This window comes from Parasteatoda tepidariorum, chromosome 10 (assembly GCF_043381705.1).
Source record: "Parasteatoda tepidariorum isolate YZ-2023 chromosome 10, CAS_Ptep_4.0, whole genome shotgun sequence".
NCBI classification, from domain to species: Eukaryota; Metazoa; Arthropoda; class Arachnida; order Araneae; family Theridiidae; genus Parasteatoda; species Parasteatoda tepidariorum.
The window spans coordinates 34,609,724-34,627,928 of NC_092213.1; the positions used below are offsets into that span (position 1 = coordinate 34,609,724).

The 18,205-nt window shown below is 26.0% G+C and overlaps 2 protein-coding genes across 2 annotated transcripts in view; one reads left to right on the plus strand and one right to left on the minus strand.

The window, feature by feature from the left end:
• The window catches only part of LOC107447116 (snake venom metalloproteinase-disintegrin-like mocarhagin), an 83,198-nt gene extending 76,117 nt beyond the window's left edge, over positions 1 to 7,081 (plus strand). Inside the window, exons 25-27 of the mRNA XM_071186926.1 lie at positions 1,625 to 1,769; positions 3,234 to 3,342; positions 6,926 to 7,081. Of these exons, the coding sequence (XP_071043027.1) occupies positions 1,625 to 1,769; positions 3,234 to 3,342; positions 6,926 to 6,983 (312 nt within the window). The 3' untranslated portion in view covers positions 6,984 to 7,081. The remainder of the gene's footprint in view (positions 1 to 1,624; positions 1,770 to 3,233; positions 3,343 to 6,925) is intronic.
• A 279-nt stretch (positions 7,082 to 7,360) lies between these two features.
• LOC107446395 (acidic mammalian chitinase) lies at positions 7,361 to 16,414 on the minus strand. The gene is made up of 7 exons (XM_043044287.2): positions 16,317 to 16,414; positions 14,676 to 14,802; positions 14,186 to 14,310; positions 11,853 to 11,982; positions 10,782 to 10,940; positions 9,078 to 9,197; positions 7,361 to 7,495 (listed from the first exon to the last, which is right to left on the minus strand). Exons 1-7 carry the CDS (start codon positions 16,412 to 16,414, stop codon positions 7,361 to 7,363), a joined length of 894 nt encoding a protein of 297 aa, XP_042900221.2.
• Between the last annotated feature and the right edge of the window lie 1,791 nt (positions 16,415 to 18,205).

The following is an 18,205-nucleotide window of genomic DNA, read 5'->3' on the forward strand; positions in this document are numbered from 1 at the left end:
AAAAAAATTTTTTGCACGATTTTAAAAATTATAATTTTACATGAAAAAATACACATTTTGAGAGAAATATTGGCCGAATAGTTCTAGAGGAATCGAATTTTAAGAAGCTTGCTTAAAATTCTATTTCCCTGGAACTATTTGATTGATTTCAATCAAATTTTGTATTTTGCCATGTAAAATTACATTCTTGAAAATGGTGTAAAAATTGTATACCTTACAATTGAAAAATTTTTCGACTACAAAATAAATTTAAAAAAATATATTTACTATAAGTTATTTGGGGGGGGGGTCATAAATCCGAATCCATCAGAGAAAAGGTATGTTTATTTAGAGAAAGAACATTTTTGTCTTATTTCGTAACTTAAAAAATATCGTCTGCACTAATTAATTAATTAGCATATTTGAGGTCACCCCTTCGAACTATTAAACTTGAGTTCTAGAATGTGACGATCCGATCATTAGAAAAAACTATTTAGGGTAGTCCGTTTATTTATTAATTGTTTTTTTCTTTACCCACAGTATTTGAATGTAAAAATTCCAGAAACCACTTCTGAAGTCCTTGTTCGGAATTTTGTCGGTTTTTCTTTTTTCACTTATACATTTTTAAATCTTTCATGGAGAGTGGGATAAGAACTGTTCTATTTACTTTTAATAATAACAAAAATCACTAAAATTATAATAGTTTTTAGCTCTCAAATAACGCAGTTTTTAATGAATCAGTTCTTATTTTGAAAAATGCAAAGATAAAGCCAGCCGTTTCATTCCTGAAATGTTAACCACGACCACAATTCCTTTGGATTTTATTAACTAAATTCTTTTAATAAAATTTCCCGCCTCAAAAAGGGTTAAGTAAAATTTTCGTATTTGGAAACTGTCTAAATAATTATTAGGTGGACCGGAAAATAATGTCGTTTCGGTGCATTTGATATTTGTTATTAAGATTTTCTTTTTAATGAATAATGTATTCACCCTCGTTAGCAATCACCTTTCAATACCGGATCGAAAAAAATTAATGGGTTTTTAAGATTAACGAATCTTTAATGTGCCGAAATGTCATTACTTTCCGGTCCACCTAATAATTCACCAACTCTCCTGACAAATATTTTTACTTTTTATTTAAAAAACTGAAAATTTTGTTAACTGAAATAGGTTTAAAGATTTTGGACCTAACATCAGAATTAAAGAACATTCGATAAGAGGAATTTAAAAGTTGTCCTTCGAAACATATAAAATGTATACATAATTCCGAGAGTTATTAGTTCTGAAAATTAACAGCCATATCTTGTATAATCAAGTTGCCGACTAGCCTGTGTAGGGGTCAGGGAACTATAGCCTTGCATTAGAAAGGTTCTGGATTCGGGCAAGGCATGAATGTTCTTTCCTTCTCTGTACTATCTGTCCTTATTGTGGGAGCAACTTTGGCCCACCTAATATTGTTTCCATGAAAAAGTGGCCAACATATCTGCCTTTCAGATGCCTTTATAACGAAAGGTCATTCTCCAGGTGGGCATTGGAATTTTTTTATTTTATTATCAAGTTTCAAACAGTATGATATTCATTATGAATGTAGCAGACTGTAAAAGGAGAACCTCATTGGTTCAATTGTTTGAGTTTTTAATTTCAGGTTTGCACCAATAAAAACACTTGTGTTTGTGAAGAGGGTTGGAAAGGGGATGATTGTGGCATTGTTGATGAGGAATGGAAACTTGGAAAAGGAAGTGCTGGTTATCATGATTCATCAGAAGATTCCAACATCAGTCCACATTTAGGTAGGTTTGAGGGTTCGTAAAACCCTTAGGATAATTAATATTTAGCATACCACTTCTCCGCAGAATTCAGCCTTTTTCCGTCTTAATCTATCAAAAACTTAACAATTCTTAAATTATTATGATTCATCAGAAGATTCCAACATCAGTCCACATTTAGGTAGGTTTAAGGGTTCGTAAAGCCCTTAGAAAAATTAATGTTTAGCATACCACTTTTTTGCAGAATTCAGCTTTTTTCCGTCTTAATCTATCAAAAACTTAACAATTCTTAAATTATTATGATGCATCAGAAGATTCCAACATGATTCATCAGAAGATTATCATGATTCATCAGAAGATTCCAACATCAGTCCACATTTAGATAGGTCTAAAGCAAGGTTCGCAAAGTCCTTAGAAAAATTAATTCCACAAATTATACAAACGTGATAGGATCTTAACTATTTCATCAAATATACAGTCTTAATTTTAATTCTTCAGATAGGCTCTTAGAAGTAAGAAATCATTAGAATGGATTAGCAATGGCATTTTGAAACAACTAACAGAAGAATCCTCGATTTCACGAATTTTTCGATGTCTCGAAGAAAAAGAAAAAAAATTCCTTTCAAATTTCCTATACACTCAATGGTAAAAAAAACTTGATTTCTCGAATTTTTTTTCTAATCCCTCGATAACTCGAATTTTTTTTTTCTCCATAAATAGAGTAAATTTTTTTTCTGAAAATAAAAAAAATATTCAAAAAATATTTTTTTTTTTTTTTAAGAATTGAAAATCAATTTTTATAATCATAACCAATTCTCAAACAAGCACTTTCTGCAGTGGACACTGTAAGGAGATTTATTGAGAGGCAGCCGAATATGTCAGAGGAGACATTTAAAGCTATAGTTCACTTAGAAAGTGTTATAGACAAACTTTCTTACACATCTCTAAAGCAAACAACAAGTGAATCTTAAGTGTAAAAAGTGTTTTTAGAATAAATATGGAATAGTAAATAAGGTATGCAAAGAGCATTTTTCTTTATTCTACCATCGATAACATGCGATTTTCGATAATTCGAATTTTTGGTATCGAATTTTTTCTCCTCACCTTACAAGTTCGAGATATCGAGGTCTGACTGTATATACATTGCAGAAGTTACTTCTTATTTTAGCTTTTACTTTAAAGGTAAAAATTCTATGTTTGAGATTTCGCGACTAGACAACATTTATTTTAAAATATTAAACATATTTATAAATACAAACTTTTTAAAATTCCTTTTTTTTTATTTAAATTTTTCTAACACTCTTTAACTTATATAAGGAGTGCACAAACCCTAGCGTAAAGTCATACCTTTTATTCTTCCATTTTTTACTCAGTAAAGATATTTTTCAAACATTAACATTCAATAAAATTTCAAGCAATGTAAATTAAATCATTGAATAAAAAATAAATTCTTAAACATAGCGGTATTTGTTTTAAAATTTTTTTTAGGAAACACAGAGTTGAAACTTAGTCCAAAACTGGCCTTTACTGTCCTGGTCTCCTCTGTGATTGTAGGTTTGACGCTGGTGATAATTGTTCTGTTATTCCTTTTTTACAGGTAAATATTACTTTTCTTTCACATGCATATTTCTTCTTATATTTGAATAAAATATATTTTATTCAAATAATAAAAATAATTATTTATACAAATATTTATTTAATTTATAATATTTATTATCGTAAATAAATTAAACAAAAGACCCTTACTCAATTGTGTTAATGTAAAGAGAAATATATATTTCATTATGAATAATTTAAAATAAAAGTTATGCTACTCGTAATTGAAATTCAAAATCATAAGATTTAATTTTAGATTCTATTAAAATAAATCAATTATATAAAGTAAATGACATAGGGTAAACTGTAATGACTGCCCTTAATATATATTTTTAAAATTCTTGTATAAATAAAGTAAAAAATATACACCTTTGCTGTCGCAAATAAATATAAGTGAAAAAAATATATTTTCAAATTTAGGTGAATCACCAATGAAGTAAGAAACAACGAAGGCGGATTTAAAATCATAAAAAAAAATTTATTCGTCAAGTGAGACAAAGATGGCCCTCTTTTTTACTTACTATCATATTTCAGCTCCATTTTAAAATAAATTGAATTCAGAAGCTTTTATTCTCCGCTTTGCTTTCATAATCTCAACAATAATTGGTCTGAGTTTAAAAAGTTTTTTTTCATTCACTTACATATTAAACCGTGACAGCTAATTGAGTATACTTTTATTACTCCATTTTTTCAAGAACTTAATAAATATATATTAAGGAAAGTCATTACAGATCATCCTGAATAAATGGCAAAAATAAATTACATTGATTATGTCTAAAGTTCAGGATAGTCAAGGGTCAAATATTGATGACTTACTTAGATTTAATCAAAAACTTCAATTTGATTAGTACTAATGCAATAAAATAAATTTTAAAAAAAAGAGCCTGATTATGTTTAGACATAATGACCAGATTTTCATTTACTAATTTGAAATTTTAATGGTCAAGGATGTGTTATTACTGTTAAATATTAAGTTACAAAATAAACAAAAAAATGTACATCATAAATGATAGAGTCCTTTAAATTTATTATCCAATTAAATTTATTATATTATTTGCAAAACATAAGAATGTTTTTAAATTAAACAAAAAATTACGTATGTTATGTTTTATTAATTTAATTTTAAAAAAAAGAAAACAATTATTAATAAGATAATTTTAAATACATTTGCAGCATTATCAAATGGTGAAATATCATTTAATAAATGTTATACACATTAAAAAAATGATAATGAAATGATTAATAGTATAATGGCATATAAAATCCATAATTAAATTAATTAAATCAGTGAAGGAAAAATTCAAAATTAGTAAGAGTTAAAAATATTCATAAAATCAATTTTAATGTTAAATAAATATTCCCAAGAAGCTAAAGCGGTAAGATATTTTGCACTTTTAAAAACTTCATTCATTTCTTCAAATTCACGACTGGCAAGTCTCATAAAATCTGCATGTATTTTTGAGTACTTGAAACAGTTATTTTCTTGTCCCCAGTTATTTTGTTTGTGTATTTTTGAAGCAAATGAAGCTCTTAATCAAGGATCAATTTTAATGGATTAAACATATCTCAGAGTTAAGTAATTAAAAATTTAAATAAAAAATGCAAATACTAATTCAATAAATGTGCCATTTTTTAAATACCAAATTAAGTATAAATGTCTTCACTAAAACTAAATTAATTCGTAGTAACTTAAAAAAGGGCAATTTTTTCTAAAAATTTTGATAATTTTATTAGAAATTCTTAGTACAATATTTTTTAAATCATTTTTTAGCACTATGAAATATTAAAATGCCATCAATACGCAAGCAATTTTGAAATTATAAAAAAGTGTTTTTTTCTTCTTCTTTTAAATGATAATACAACAACTAAATGCATAATAGCATAAAAAGATTTAATTCAATAAATTAAATCAGTAAAATAAAGTCGTAATTAATAATTGTTAAAAATATTTACAAATATCACATATTTTTAAGGATTAGGAAAGATAAGAAAAATAAACAGTCCTCTACATTGAGTCATTGTTTGTGATAATCTAAATATTTTCTACAGATTATAAATTCTCACACAGATTAAACAATATGAATAAGATAAGATGTATGATGTCATCAATTTATTCCTACATGGAAAAATACTTTTTGTTTTTTCTAGATAAAAATGTTATTCACTCAAATTTCAGATAAATTTTTGAAAGAAAATAATGAAAAAAAACTATCTAATATCAAAGATAAATCAAACAACAATGTAATAAAAAGAATAGTTGCACTTTTTCTAGCAAGTTGTAAAGTTATCAATAAACTTTTAATTTCTCATTCTTCTCAAGAAGAAATAAAGAATGGGTTTTGACGTTGCATTATTTAGATTTCTATGTTTTTTTAGAAATCTCTCATAAATATTCTACTGCATTAGTTTCAGAAATAAAAAATAAATTCTCAATTTTTCTCATACAGATTTGTGTTGAAGTAAGACTAATACTGTTCTTAACATTTAAAGTGAAACAATTGAAAATAATTTTAATTTAAACAAGGACGAATTTTTTTTTATTATTATACTGATATAACTTTTTCATTTCGAACTGAGCTTAGAATTTAACCTATATGTTTCTTTTCAACATATTATGCAAAATCACATGTTATAAAGATTTTTTTCTCTCTAAGATACTTAAGCCAGAGGATGTGTATAAAAATAAAGTATAGATCGATAGTACTTTTTTCATGTTTTTAATTTATAAAGGGTGGGGAACAGCAAACACAAACTAATAATTCTGTGTAAAACTAATAATGTTTAACTCCGTCGCCCTGTAATTTTGAACCCAACCCAGAAGACAAGGGAGCTCCTGGATTAAGCATTGGGACAAACTATAATTTGTAAAGGACTTTTTGATAGAACTAACACATATTTCTGTTACATGGAGTGGAAAAGCATGAAAACCTCCCATGGTTAATGCTACGGAAAGGGGATTCTAACATATGATCTGCCTACCAATAAGGATATTTTACATCAGCACTATGGTCGAATACAGCCTAGTGCAAATATTGTATCAACAAGCTGTGGCTGTAATTCGAACCTGCATCATCTCATTGGTAAGCAAACGCTTTATGCCCTGAGCCACCACGCCATCCTGTTTTGTATTTTGTCAAAATTCATGTTTTATTCCTTATTTTTATAATTATCAAGAAACAAAATTTCACCATAGTGAAATGACTTAAATTACTTTAAGCCTTTGTAAAAGATACAATAAGGTGATTTTTTCATTATGAATAGTGACTTTAAATGCATATAATTTTAGATAACAAAACAACGGCAAACAGTTCCAATAATTTCAGTTAAAGTAACTCTTTGTTTTATTTATACTTGCTCCCATTTTTAGTAACTTTCATTAATTTATGTTTTTTAAAAAGTAAAAAACTGAAATGTTACAGAGGAAGCATAATGTGTAACATTTGTAACAGCTAATTTATGACTTTTTCTTATCTGTTAGTGTCATGGTGTAAAATAGATGTTAAATTATCTGTGCATGATTAAATAAACTTAACTTTCCTTTTTAATCAAGCGTATTAGTTCATAAAAATGCATTTTATTTTTAGAAATCCAGAGCCTCCAAAGAAGGTTAAAAAGTCAGAGCGTGGAAAAAGAGGCCATTAAACAAGCCAAACAACAAAATGGCTCAATTCACAAAAATGTCATATTTTTTTATATCACTTTATATATTTATAGAAAATAAAGTTTTACATAATTTTTTTTAACTTACTTTGGACATTGTGTACATTTTAATATCACATTCAGTAATGAACTAGTGAGCTACAATAATTACAAAAGCTTATTTCCACTTTTATTTGAATAATATTGAAATAATTAAAATTACACACATTATTGAAACAAGAAAAATTAAAAATGCAAAGTCTAAAAATATATAATTTTATTGCATGAAATATGTTATGTACAAATATAAACAAAAATAATAAATAAAATATAAATAACTATAAGGCTGTAAATGACATTAAAAATAAATATTTTTAAGATCATAAACCATTGAATACATTATAAAGGGTACGATGTAATATGAAGGGTTCTTTATCACAGACACTACTCCAATCGTCTGAGTTCAAGTTATAAGTCATGGCACCACCATAGCCTTCGGATATAATCCATTTCGCCTACAGTTAAAAGAAATAAAAATTAAAATTTTAGCAAAAGATAAACCTGACCTTAGTATTATATAAGTGTTTTGGTTTCAAACTCAATCTCTTTTTAAAGTTTCACATATAGAAAGGAAAAAAAATCCAACCATACAATCAATTTCGGTCAAGGTTTTTTATGTTTTATAAACTAACCAAAAATTTATAGACATTTCAAGATAGTTTTTTTTTATTAAACATAGTTTAATTTTTGTTTAATTTAAATAGAAGTTTTTATATTTTCTTTCCCAAAATTAAAAAAAAAAAGAAGAAAAAGCAAGGAATAGTCTTTTTGTGTTGCTAAACTGAAAAGAGAAATATACAAAAAAATAAATAAACAAATAAAGCAAAGCATTCCCACAACACCAGGTCTTTGTAAGCCAGAGGGAACTTGGAGTTTAAGGATTTACAATGTCACGACCAATGGCATGATTGTGTCATGTCAGCATCGTACACAAGCCGGTTTATATTCGAAGTGTATTAAATTAAATATTAAAAGTGTATAATATCAGTGCATCAAATTAAAATAAAAGGATATTGTATCATAATTTAAATTTTGTTTTAATAAGAAAAAACTTCCAGTTTGTAAAAAATGAAATGTGAGTAATTGAATAAAAATAATAGTTTTGCAAACATAGCATAATACAATATATTCTTGATTTTCCAATACTTGAATAAATATTTTATAAAACTTTATTGAAATAATATTAAAGTTCCAATTATTAATAAAAGCATTATTAAAAACAGTCTTAGAAAGATTTTTTTATTATTATAATGTATATGAGATAGTGGACGGCCAGTGACGGCAGAACATTTGGACGAGTGTGAAGTACTGACAGATTTTTCTTGCATATTTCAACGCTATTGGCAAGCAAGAAGTTTAATGGCCTAACGGCTAATGTAACTGGCATTTGACAAATAAATTATTATAAAATGTTATAAAATATGCCTTATAGCATATTTTTTTAACCAGACAAGCACATAAAAAAAACTTCATTCAATACTGGGACCAATTTATTGAATTGCTTGATTTTATGGTTTTAATAAATTTTTAACTGGACAAGTTTTCATTAAGTTTTTCCTTAATACACAAATTTCACATTGAATAATAAAAAGGGAAACTGATTTCCGTAGAAAATCAACAGATCAAAATATCTTTAGCCATCGCCAGGAGGTTAAAATAGCAAAACTGACAAAATTTTGTTCTATAAATATTTCTTGTTTGTTTTATTTTTAGTGATGCAAAAAATAGGAAGAAATGTAAAAATTCTATGAAAAAAACTTACAACTTTTATTTTCGTGTAATTAACATGCAACATTTCAACAAAGAGTGAATGATAAAAATATAATATAAATTGCAATTAATAAATTGTAATCAATAAAAATTGTAATTCATATAAATTGGAATTGATATTATTCTTTTCTCATCTTTAAAGTGTTGGTAGAAATTTGTAGTTATATATTTAAACAGTTACATAAATATTAAAATTTAATATTTACATATTTTGTACATAAATTTTACTAGGTTAGTATTATTTAGGTTAAAAAATCATTAACATACCTTTCCATAAATACTGGTAGTATCTTCATAAGATATCCAGTCATAACCAGAATACAAATATGGTACTAGGCTCTCATTGTCAAAAACACGGTGTGCCCCATTCGATAAATAAGTGCAAACCTAAAATATGAATTGAACTATTTTCAGGAGATGAAAAAAATTATTATCTCTGTATAACATAAAAATATAAGAATTTAACAATATTTTTCACTAATGCCGGTTCATTTTTATTCCCCGGGAAATAACATGGTAGGTTCCAGTTTCCCCATATTAACTTTTATACTATTTCAGTAGTCATCAGTATAAATTAATAAAAGTTATAAAGGTCTCATTTTCCAGTAAATATTTTTGTAACCCTAATTTAAAGGTTTTTACCTGTACTGTTACTTTGTTTTTGAGTTCAATTATTTTCAAAATTAAGAGTTTAAAACTACGAAAACGATTTTTGTTCATTTATTTATTCTTATTTTTAAAGTAATTCTATGCTACATTTAAATCTGTGTAGAAACTTATTAACTAAATATATCAACTATATTATAATTCACTTTAAAATTATTATTTTTTGGTGAGAATAACATTAATATACTAATTTGATTTATAATTAAAAAGTTTCATTAATTAAGTTAGCACTTAACGATCAGCTTCATGCACAGTGTAATTATCACAATCAACAATTTTCTACTGTACATATCTCCGTAAAAGCCTATTTAGACGAAGGTATCTTTGTACTAACGTTAGCAAATTTAGTACTTATTAAAAAATACCAATCAACAAAATAGCAGTAATAGCCATTACAAAGATTAAAAAGTAAATTAATATTTTATTAAATTTTTTTTTAAGTAAATTAATCTTTTATTTAATCTTTTTCTCAATAAACATAATCAATAATCATTAATCTTTGATTTTTAAGAGGAATTTGAGTACTTTCATACAAATGATTAAAATATTTACTTAAAATCCAAGAACCCTTACAAGATTGTTGCACTGTTTTGGCTTTTTAAAATGGCTGTGTTTAACTTTTTGCATCTGAGTCATTTTAAATTCTTAAGTTAAGAAAAGAGACTTTAGCTATTTTTAAAATAGTATATATAGTATAATAAATAGCTATTTTTAGCTAAATCATGGATTTTTTATTCTGCTTGGTGAGTTATTTTCTAGCCTCGAATTATCACACTAATAATCATTAGAATCTACATTCTAAGGGGTTTCTTTTTCAGTTGCACATCCCGCTACTATAAATTTGCTTCTAATAATTTTATTTCGATGAGATAATCTTCTTATTAGCACCATGAGCTCTGCACTATGATTTCAAAAACAAGAAATTAATCCTGTCTCATCTAATATTATTTTACCTGTAAATTATTATTTTCTGGGAAAATCATCTACTTATGCCCTCATTTATCTTGGACTATAAAGATAATTGTAACTTGCCATAAATTAAATTACTGCCTTCAATTCTGAATTGACATCATTTTCAATAAAAGTAATTGCTATAGAAATATGTTCTTTCAACAAAGTTTAACAAACATTTATTTTTTCATCAATCTTCATGATAATCACAAGCAAGAAAAATTAAGCTTAATAGTTCTTGGATTATTAAAATCATTTTTTAAGACATTCAACTGCAATATATTTATTTATACTAGCAATAATCCAAAGTATAAGAATATGCTGCCAATGAATGCAAAACTATATCATGTTTACCTGAGGAAATGTCACATCACCAAATGAGGCAACAGCTGGAGCATCAACACCATTTATATCAGGATTCACAAGAGTATAAGAATGGCCATATGTTGGTATACCCACCATTATTTTGGACTTGGGCATCCCAAGTTGATGCCAATACGCAGCTGCCCATGCCTGAAAAAAAGTTTAAAAAATTTAGAAGCTATTTCAAAGTTGCATAATTTAATATTTACAATGCATTATTCATAATAAATCTACTAAAAACTACCACAGTCGTACCTCAATTCATCATACCTGCATCTTTTTTTCTTTTTCTTTGTGTTGTCATTTATTAATAATCCTGTCATAAATGCTAGTCTTAATGTAAAGTTATAATGCTAGTTGTAATGTAAATAATATCCACTTTTGAAAAAGGCAGATTTCTAAAACGATCATTCATAAAATATAATAAATATTTAAAAAAAACAAAAACAATTTAAGTTATTTCGTTTTGTTTAAGTTATTCGTTAATGCAGTGTTTTGTTTTCATTAAGTTATTTCGTTAATGCAGCATAAGTAAATAGGTAATGCAAAATCAACTATAATTACTATAGTAATTATAATTGTCCGACATTTTAAAAAAATAAATTATTTCAAACAAATCATGAATAGTTTTAAATAAAATTCCTAATTTATAAAAGATTTAGTACAATTTAAAAAAAAAACATAAAAATAATAACATTATTAAAATTGATAATATTTTATTTATTTACAGAATAAAAACCCTTAAGAGAAAGTAAAATTAATATAACATATTTTACTTAATAGTCCGTAATAAAATTCATATAACCACATGTATGTTAATTTTGAATAATAAAATATAAAATATTAAAAAGTCAATAAAGACCAATTTTTTCAATTAAAAGTTAGATTTTTTAATATAAACCAAATAGCCTGGCCCTTTTCAGAAAAGACCAGCATTCTTGTAAACCTGATAGACTGTAAGAGTAAAGAGAAAAATCCTGTGAATTTTTTTTTCAAAAAAAAAAAAAAAAAAAAAAAAAAAAACAGATCTATTTTTTACAGCGTTAAAATAAATGAACTTACTGTATTGAGAGTAGCAAAATATGCTTTCTCAGTGGTTCTGTTGAAAAGAGGACTGTTGTGCCCAGTAAAGGGAGTATACCAAAAAAAGTCATGAAAATCATAACTCATTAGATTTATGAAATCAATATATCTGAAACAATAAAAAGAGTGTTGGTTACATGAAAATAGTTAACCATATAGTTTATAAAGAACTATGAAGTTTTATAAAGAACTATGCTACATCAGAATAAAAAGAAAAAAGACATATTTTAAAGTATCTTAACTCTTAAATGCAGATCTTGAACTCAAAATACAATCTTTTGACACTGGTAGTAAAGTAGAGAGTACATAGGAACTAGACAATTTTTTAGAAACACATTTAGGTTTAAGAACTTTCATGATGATATTTAAAAATTAAAAGTAAACAAGTCTGGCAATTTTATGAAAAAATTGCAGTCTGTTTTTAAGTATATTATAAAGTATATTTTTAAAGATTAATAAATATTGTTAATTGATTACTCAAATAAATCATAGAAGTTATAAAATTGTAATTATTTTTAAGTTAATGTAACAAGCAGTAATATCAACAACATAGGGTGTTTGTTAATCATAAGTCTGTAACTTTTCTATTTTAATGCAACTTTCCTATTTCAAAATAGAAAAATAAAATATTTTCATTAAAGTTCAATTTTCGATGTCTTTAATTTTTGAGAGAATAATTGCTGATTTAGGGGTTGCTGAGGTAGTAGGGAGAAGCTGATTTTAGGGGTTAATAAAAATTGTAAATTACTAAATTAATTCATAGAAGTTATTAAATTATAATTGTTTTTAAGCTCACACAACAGCAAATATTATTAGCAACTAAAGGTGTTTATTTATTAATTAAAAAAAAGTTACTTTAATACTTCAAGGAAGAAAACAAAATGTTTTAATTTAAGTCCAGTTTTCCATTTCTTCTTTCCTTAAAACTATAAATCCAACATAATCATTTTAAAGTAAATAGAACTTTTTCAATCGAAATAAAATTTCAATAAAAAGTTTTCATTAAAAATATTTTCCGTAATTTCTATTAATAAAACTACATTTAAAAAGTTATCATACCCATTTTTTTATCTTCAGGTTTCATTATCATGTTTAAATTTTATATAATAGAAAATAACATGACTGAAAAACACTGACTTACAATTATTTTTTTTTTTTTAAAACAAAGAATGCTTGTATTCAAAATATGTAATTTCTATTAATAAAACTACATTTCAAAAGTTATACCGTTTCCTTTTATCTTCAGGTTTCATAATCATGTTTCATTGTATAATAGAAAATAATATGACTGAAAAACACTGATTTACATTTAATTTTTTTTAAAACAAAGAATGTTTGTATTTAAAATCTGTAATTTCTATTAATAAAACTACATTTCAAAAGTTATACCGTTTCTTTTTATCTTCAGGTTTCATAATCATGTTTCATTGTTTATATAATAGAAAATAACATGACTGATAAACACTGATTTACATTTAATTATTTTTTAAACAAAGAATGCTTGTATTTAAAATATGTCATTTCTATTAATAAAACTACATTTCAAAAATTATCATACCATTTTTTTTAATTTTCAGGTTTCATTTTTTATATAATAGAAAATAATAAGACGGAAAAACACTGATTTATATTTAATTTTTTTTTTTAAACAAAGAATGCTTGCAATTAAAATATGTAATTTTTATTAATAAAACTACATTTCAAAAGTTATCATAAAATTTTTTTTATCTTCAGGTTTCATTATCATGTTTCATTTTTTATAAAATAGAAAATAATATGACTGAAAAACACTGACTTATATAAAAGTATTTTTTAAAAACAAAAGAATGCTTGCATTTAAAATATGTAATTTCTATTAATAAAACTACATTTGAAAAGTTATCATACCATTTTTTTATTATCAGGTCTCATTATTTATTTAATAGAAAATAATATGACTGAAAAATACTGATTTACATGCAATTTTTTTTTTAAAATAAATAATGTTTGTATTTTAAATAACCGTATATTTGATACTCAAGCAATCACTAAATTTATCAAATAACAGAATATGTGATTGGCAAATTAAAAATAACCAATGGTTAATTGGTACATATTATTTAAACATTTTAATCAACAACACCATGCAAATATTATTTGGTATATTGTTTGAAATAAGCAACAAAAAACAAAAAATAATTAAAGTTTAAATTAAAGAATAGTCATGTAAAGCTTTAAAGGAAAAATTTGTCATTTTTTTAAGAATATATTTTGCAGAACAGTAAAAGGCACCAGTTTATTTACCAATTGAAAATAAATCACAAAATATTTACTTAGCCATTTGAGGAACATCATATGATGAATCAACAATATTTTGTGGAGCAGCTACAGCAACACTTAACAGAGATCGATTTTTACCTATAGCTTCAGCATAAAATTTTGCAATTGTGGCATATTCCTAAATATAAAGCAAAGTTTTAATACATGAAAAACTAATAAAAAAAAAACAATATAAAAGGTTACAAAAATTTACATCTCAGTGCTTTTTTTAAGGAACCTGTTGGGAACCCTAAATTCAGTCCAACTTTGGTATATATTCTATTATATTTGTAAACTTTATGAACATACGAGTTTCAATTCTTATTTTGGATTCTACTTGATCGACAGCAACATCTAGATCAAGTCCTAACTAACCTACAAGTCCTAGCAAAAACTGTAACTAACAGATCCATTTTAACATTCCACCAATCAGTCCATTCATTCCACCTATATATCCATTTTATCATTCTACATAACAGATCCACCTATCAATAAATATATTACCTTTAAGAAATTAGCGAAATTTTCCTTGTCTTCTTTGGTGTTGTCATTCCAAACTGGAAACTCCCAATCAATATCCAATCCATCAAAATTGTATTTATACAAAGTAACTAAAGTTGTAATAATAAATCTGAAATAATAAAAAATAATACTTTTAATAATTTACACATATTAAAAAGAAATATTGGGTTACTACAAATGAAATGTTAGATGGGAAGTAATGCAAGATACTTCAAGGTAAACATAGAATTCAAGGTAAACATAGAATAAAAGGTTAACCTAGAATAAAAGGTTAACATAGAATAAAAGGTTAACGTAGAATAAAAGGTTAACATAGAATAAAAGGTAAACATAGAATAAAAGGTAAACATAATTAACCACAAAATTATCGTATCATACATCATTGTTTCTCGATCATTGATCCATAGATTAATATTTGCATTAGAATTGAAATAAAAATTTATATTTAAAATAAGTTAAGGCTCAAAATATTTTAAATTGAGAAAGAGTTCAGTAGCAGAAATCCTCCAGAACAGCAGCAGATACTGTTGTGCTTAAATGCCACAATTTTGCAAGAGTAAAAATTATGATAATAATCTAATTACTAACTTCATCAGTCTGTGATAAAACACTGAAATATTTTGCTGGTTCGAGTAAATGGGATTTCAAAACACTGTCTGATATGTGTAAAGCATAAGTCTTACATTTAATTTGTTTGAGTGTAAGATGATAGTCATGCTGAAATATGCATAACATATTTCAATAACATTTAAAACCAAATTATTATCTTATTTAATCCTTTTTCAATAAATAAAAATTATTAATATAATCTGAAAATTTTTTAGACCACAACCTTGAATTGAGTGCAGAATAAAATCTATTTTCAGAGAATCCATCTGCTTAACACATTAGTGTAGAATTCAAAAATCATTATAATTCTCTATAATTTCCCATGCTTTCTTCTCCGCCAAAACACTTGAATGCTTAAGGCTAAGAAAAGGAGCCTTGGCCTTAAATTCAATCAATTAATAGCCAATAAATAGATTCTTAAACTTTCCTTGGTGAAAACTATGCTAACGTACACAAGACACTTGCAATTTCTTGATTTCTTGGTAAATGGAATTGTCCTGCGGGACTTAGCCCTGCAGCTCCATCCCCTGAACATTTTTTAAATTCATTAATATATATGTACATAAAAATGAACCATTTTTCTGCTTTGGAGCTCCATATGATTCGATATTCCTGAAATAAAATATCTTTACTATTTATCAAATTTAATTCATCATTAAAGCAGTTTCTATTGTTTAACATCTACATCATACTGGAATAACATATGGACAATTTTAAATACACCAATCAAATTCTTTCTTCTTCAACTAATAGTAAATACATCAACTACTTCAGCAAACCAAAATATTCCTGGATAATGATCTTAAATAAAATATAGAAAAATAAAAATTGAAGATGATTCTTATTTAATAATTTAAGCTTTCAGTTGCAGATATTACTTGAAAAATAAGTAAAGCATTCAAAGAAAGTACAGTCAAACAATGAACCCATCATAGTTTGTTCGGCTGCCACTCCTACCATCAATGGTCTTGTGTGTGGCCTTAGTAATAGACAAGACAAGGGGTGTATATGCACTGCAGGGAGCACACTAAATCTGACATAGCTGAAAAGTCTCTCAAGGGTGTATTGTTGATGTATGGAGAGTAGGATACCATCTCAAGCACTGTCCACATCTTCTAACCGAAATAAAAAATATTGGTGTTCTTACTATAGCTGTTAAAAAATGGAGCTCTGATATCAGAACAAAGTGCTGGTCCATGGTTGAGCATATAATGAATAAACCAAATGAAGCGTTTCTTAATAGAGTTACATATCTAAAAAATAAATTTAGCATCCACCAAAAAAATTCAATTTCTGATAATTTTAGTAACTTTCTTTTTGTACATAAAAAGTGCTAGCTGCCAGCCATCTTTATATGCAATAAAGCAGTTGAAATTATCTATAATGCATATTTTTTTTTCACAGTTCATATAATATATATTCTAAGTTTCACTGTTATCAGCCTGTTAGAAAACATTAATGCTGGTCTAACTAAACAGGACAACTTCATAACAATGCTGTATTTTACAATAGTGTGCATCAAAGTAATAAGTTTATATAATGCATTGAAAGATNAAAACAATTTTACTGAACAACATAAAAACAGTTTTAAATGATAGTTAACTTATAAGAATATTTTGCAATTTTTCCTAGCTGTATTATACTAAACCAGGGCCTTAACTAAATCAAACACCTCCTGTAATTTTTAACAAATTTGAATAATCTTTCAAAAGAAAAATTTCTATATGAAAGAATCCCCACTTCAACATGGTTCTATAGTCACCAAGTTGAATGGAAATTAGCAAGAATTGCAGTATCACAATTACACAGGTTGTGTGGCATAAGTGTCACACATAGGGCACCTGTAAAGAATTCTGAATAACCCTGTATGTACAAAATTCATTATCAAATCATCATCATCAATGGCTCGACAGCCCAGGGTGGGTCTTGGTCTTCTCAAGAAGTTTTTTCCAGACCGACCTTTTTCCTGTTAACGTTTTCCAGTTTTTAAGACCAAAAGGTCTTCTTCCAGGCCATCTATCCATCTGAAATTCGTACCACGAAAAGAGTTTTGAATGCCAGACCAGTTGGCACACGAAAAAGGGGGATGCTGAATTCATTATCAAATATGCATAGTTGCCAACTTGGATAGGAAAATATCAAGTAGATTTTGAGAAATAATCATGATTGCATAATATACTAAATATTTTACACATAGGGATTGTTACAGTCATCGAAATAGAAAAATTGCAATATTTTCCTGTTATGATTGTCATTAAACATACTTGAAATGTTATGTATTATGTTTACTCATAATTTCGAGTATTAATAGGCATTTAATTCATTAAAATATAAATAAAAGATTTTTTTAAAAAATTAATTTAAAAAGAGAGTTTTGAATAAAAATAAACTGAACATTTTAGAACAAAAAAAAGTTTTGAACTGATTTCTATAAATGAGGTTCGCTTCATTATTTATTAGTAATATTTATTTAAATACTCAAACAAGCAAACAATAATCTGAAAAAAATTCTATTTTAATAGGGATTTTTTTGGAAACTCATTCATTTTTAGGGAATTTTCTAAAATGTACAAAAACCAGGAGCATAGCTGCCAATATCGATAGGAAAAAATCCAGTAGATTTTATAAAATAATATAAATTTCATGGTAAATGTTGCATAGTGTACTAAATATTTTACACATAGGGAATTTTAGGGATTTTTATAGTCATCAAAATAGAAAAACTGCCATATTTTCCAGTAATGATTGACATTAAACATACTTAAAATTTTATGTATTATGTTTACTCATAATTCAGCATTTAATTCATCAAACATAGTTAAAAGATTTCTTTAATTCATTTAAAAAGAGAGCTCTGAATAAAAACAAACTGAACAATTTAGAACAAAAAAAAATTTGAACTG

Coding starts and splice junctions, on each gene's coding strand:
- LOC107446395 (XM_043044287.2), bottom strand. CDS start 16,414: ATGTGGACAGTGCTTGAGATGGTATCCTACTCTCCATACATCAACAAT. Junction 14,803..16,316: donor GATTTAGTGTGCTCCCTGCA/GTGCATATACAC, acceptor TTATTATTTCAG/ATTTATTATTACAACTTTAG. Junction 11,983..14,185: donor GATGTTCCTCAAATGGCTAA/GTAAATATTTTG, acceptor TTATTGTTTCAG/ATATATTGATTTCATAAATC.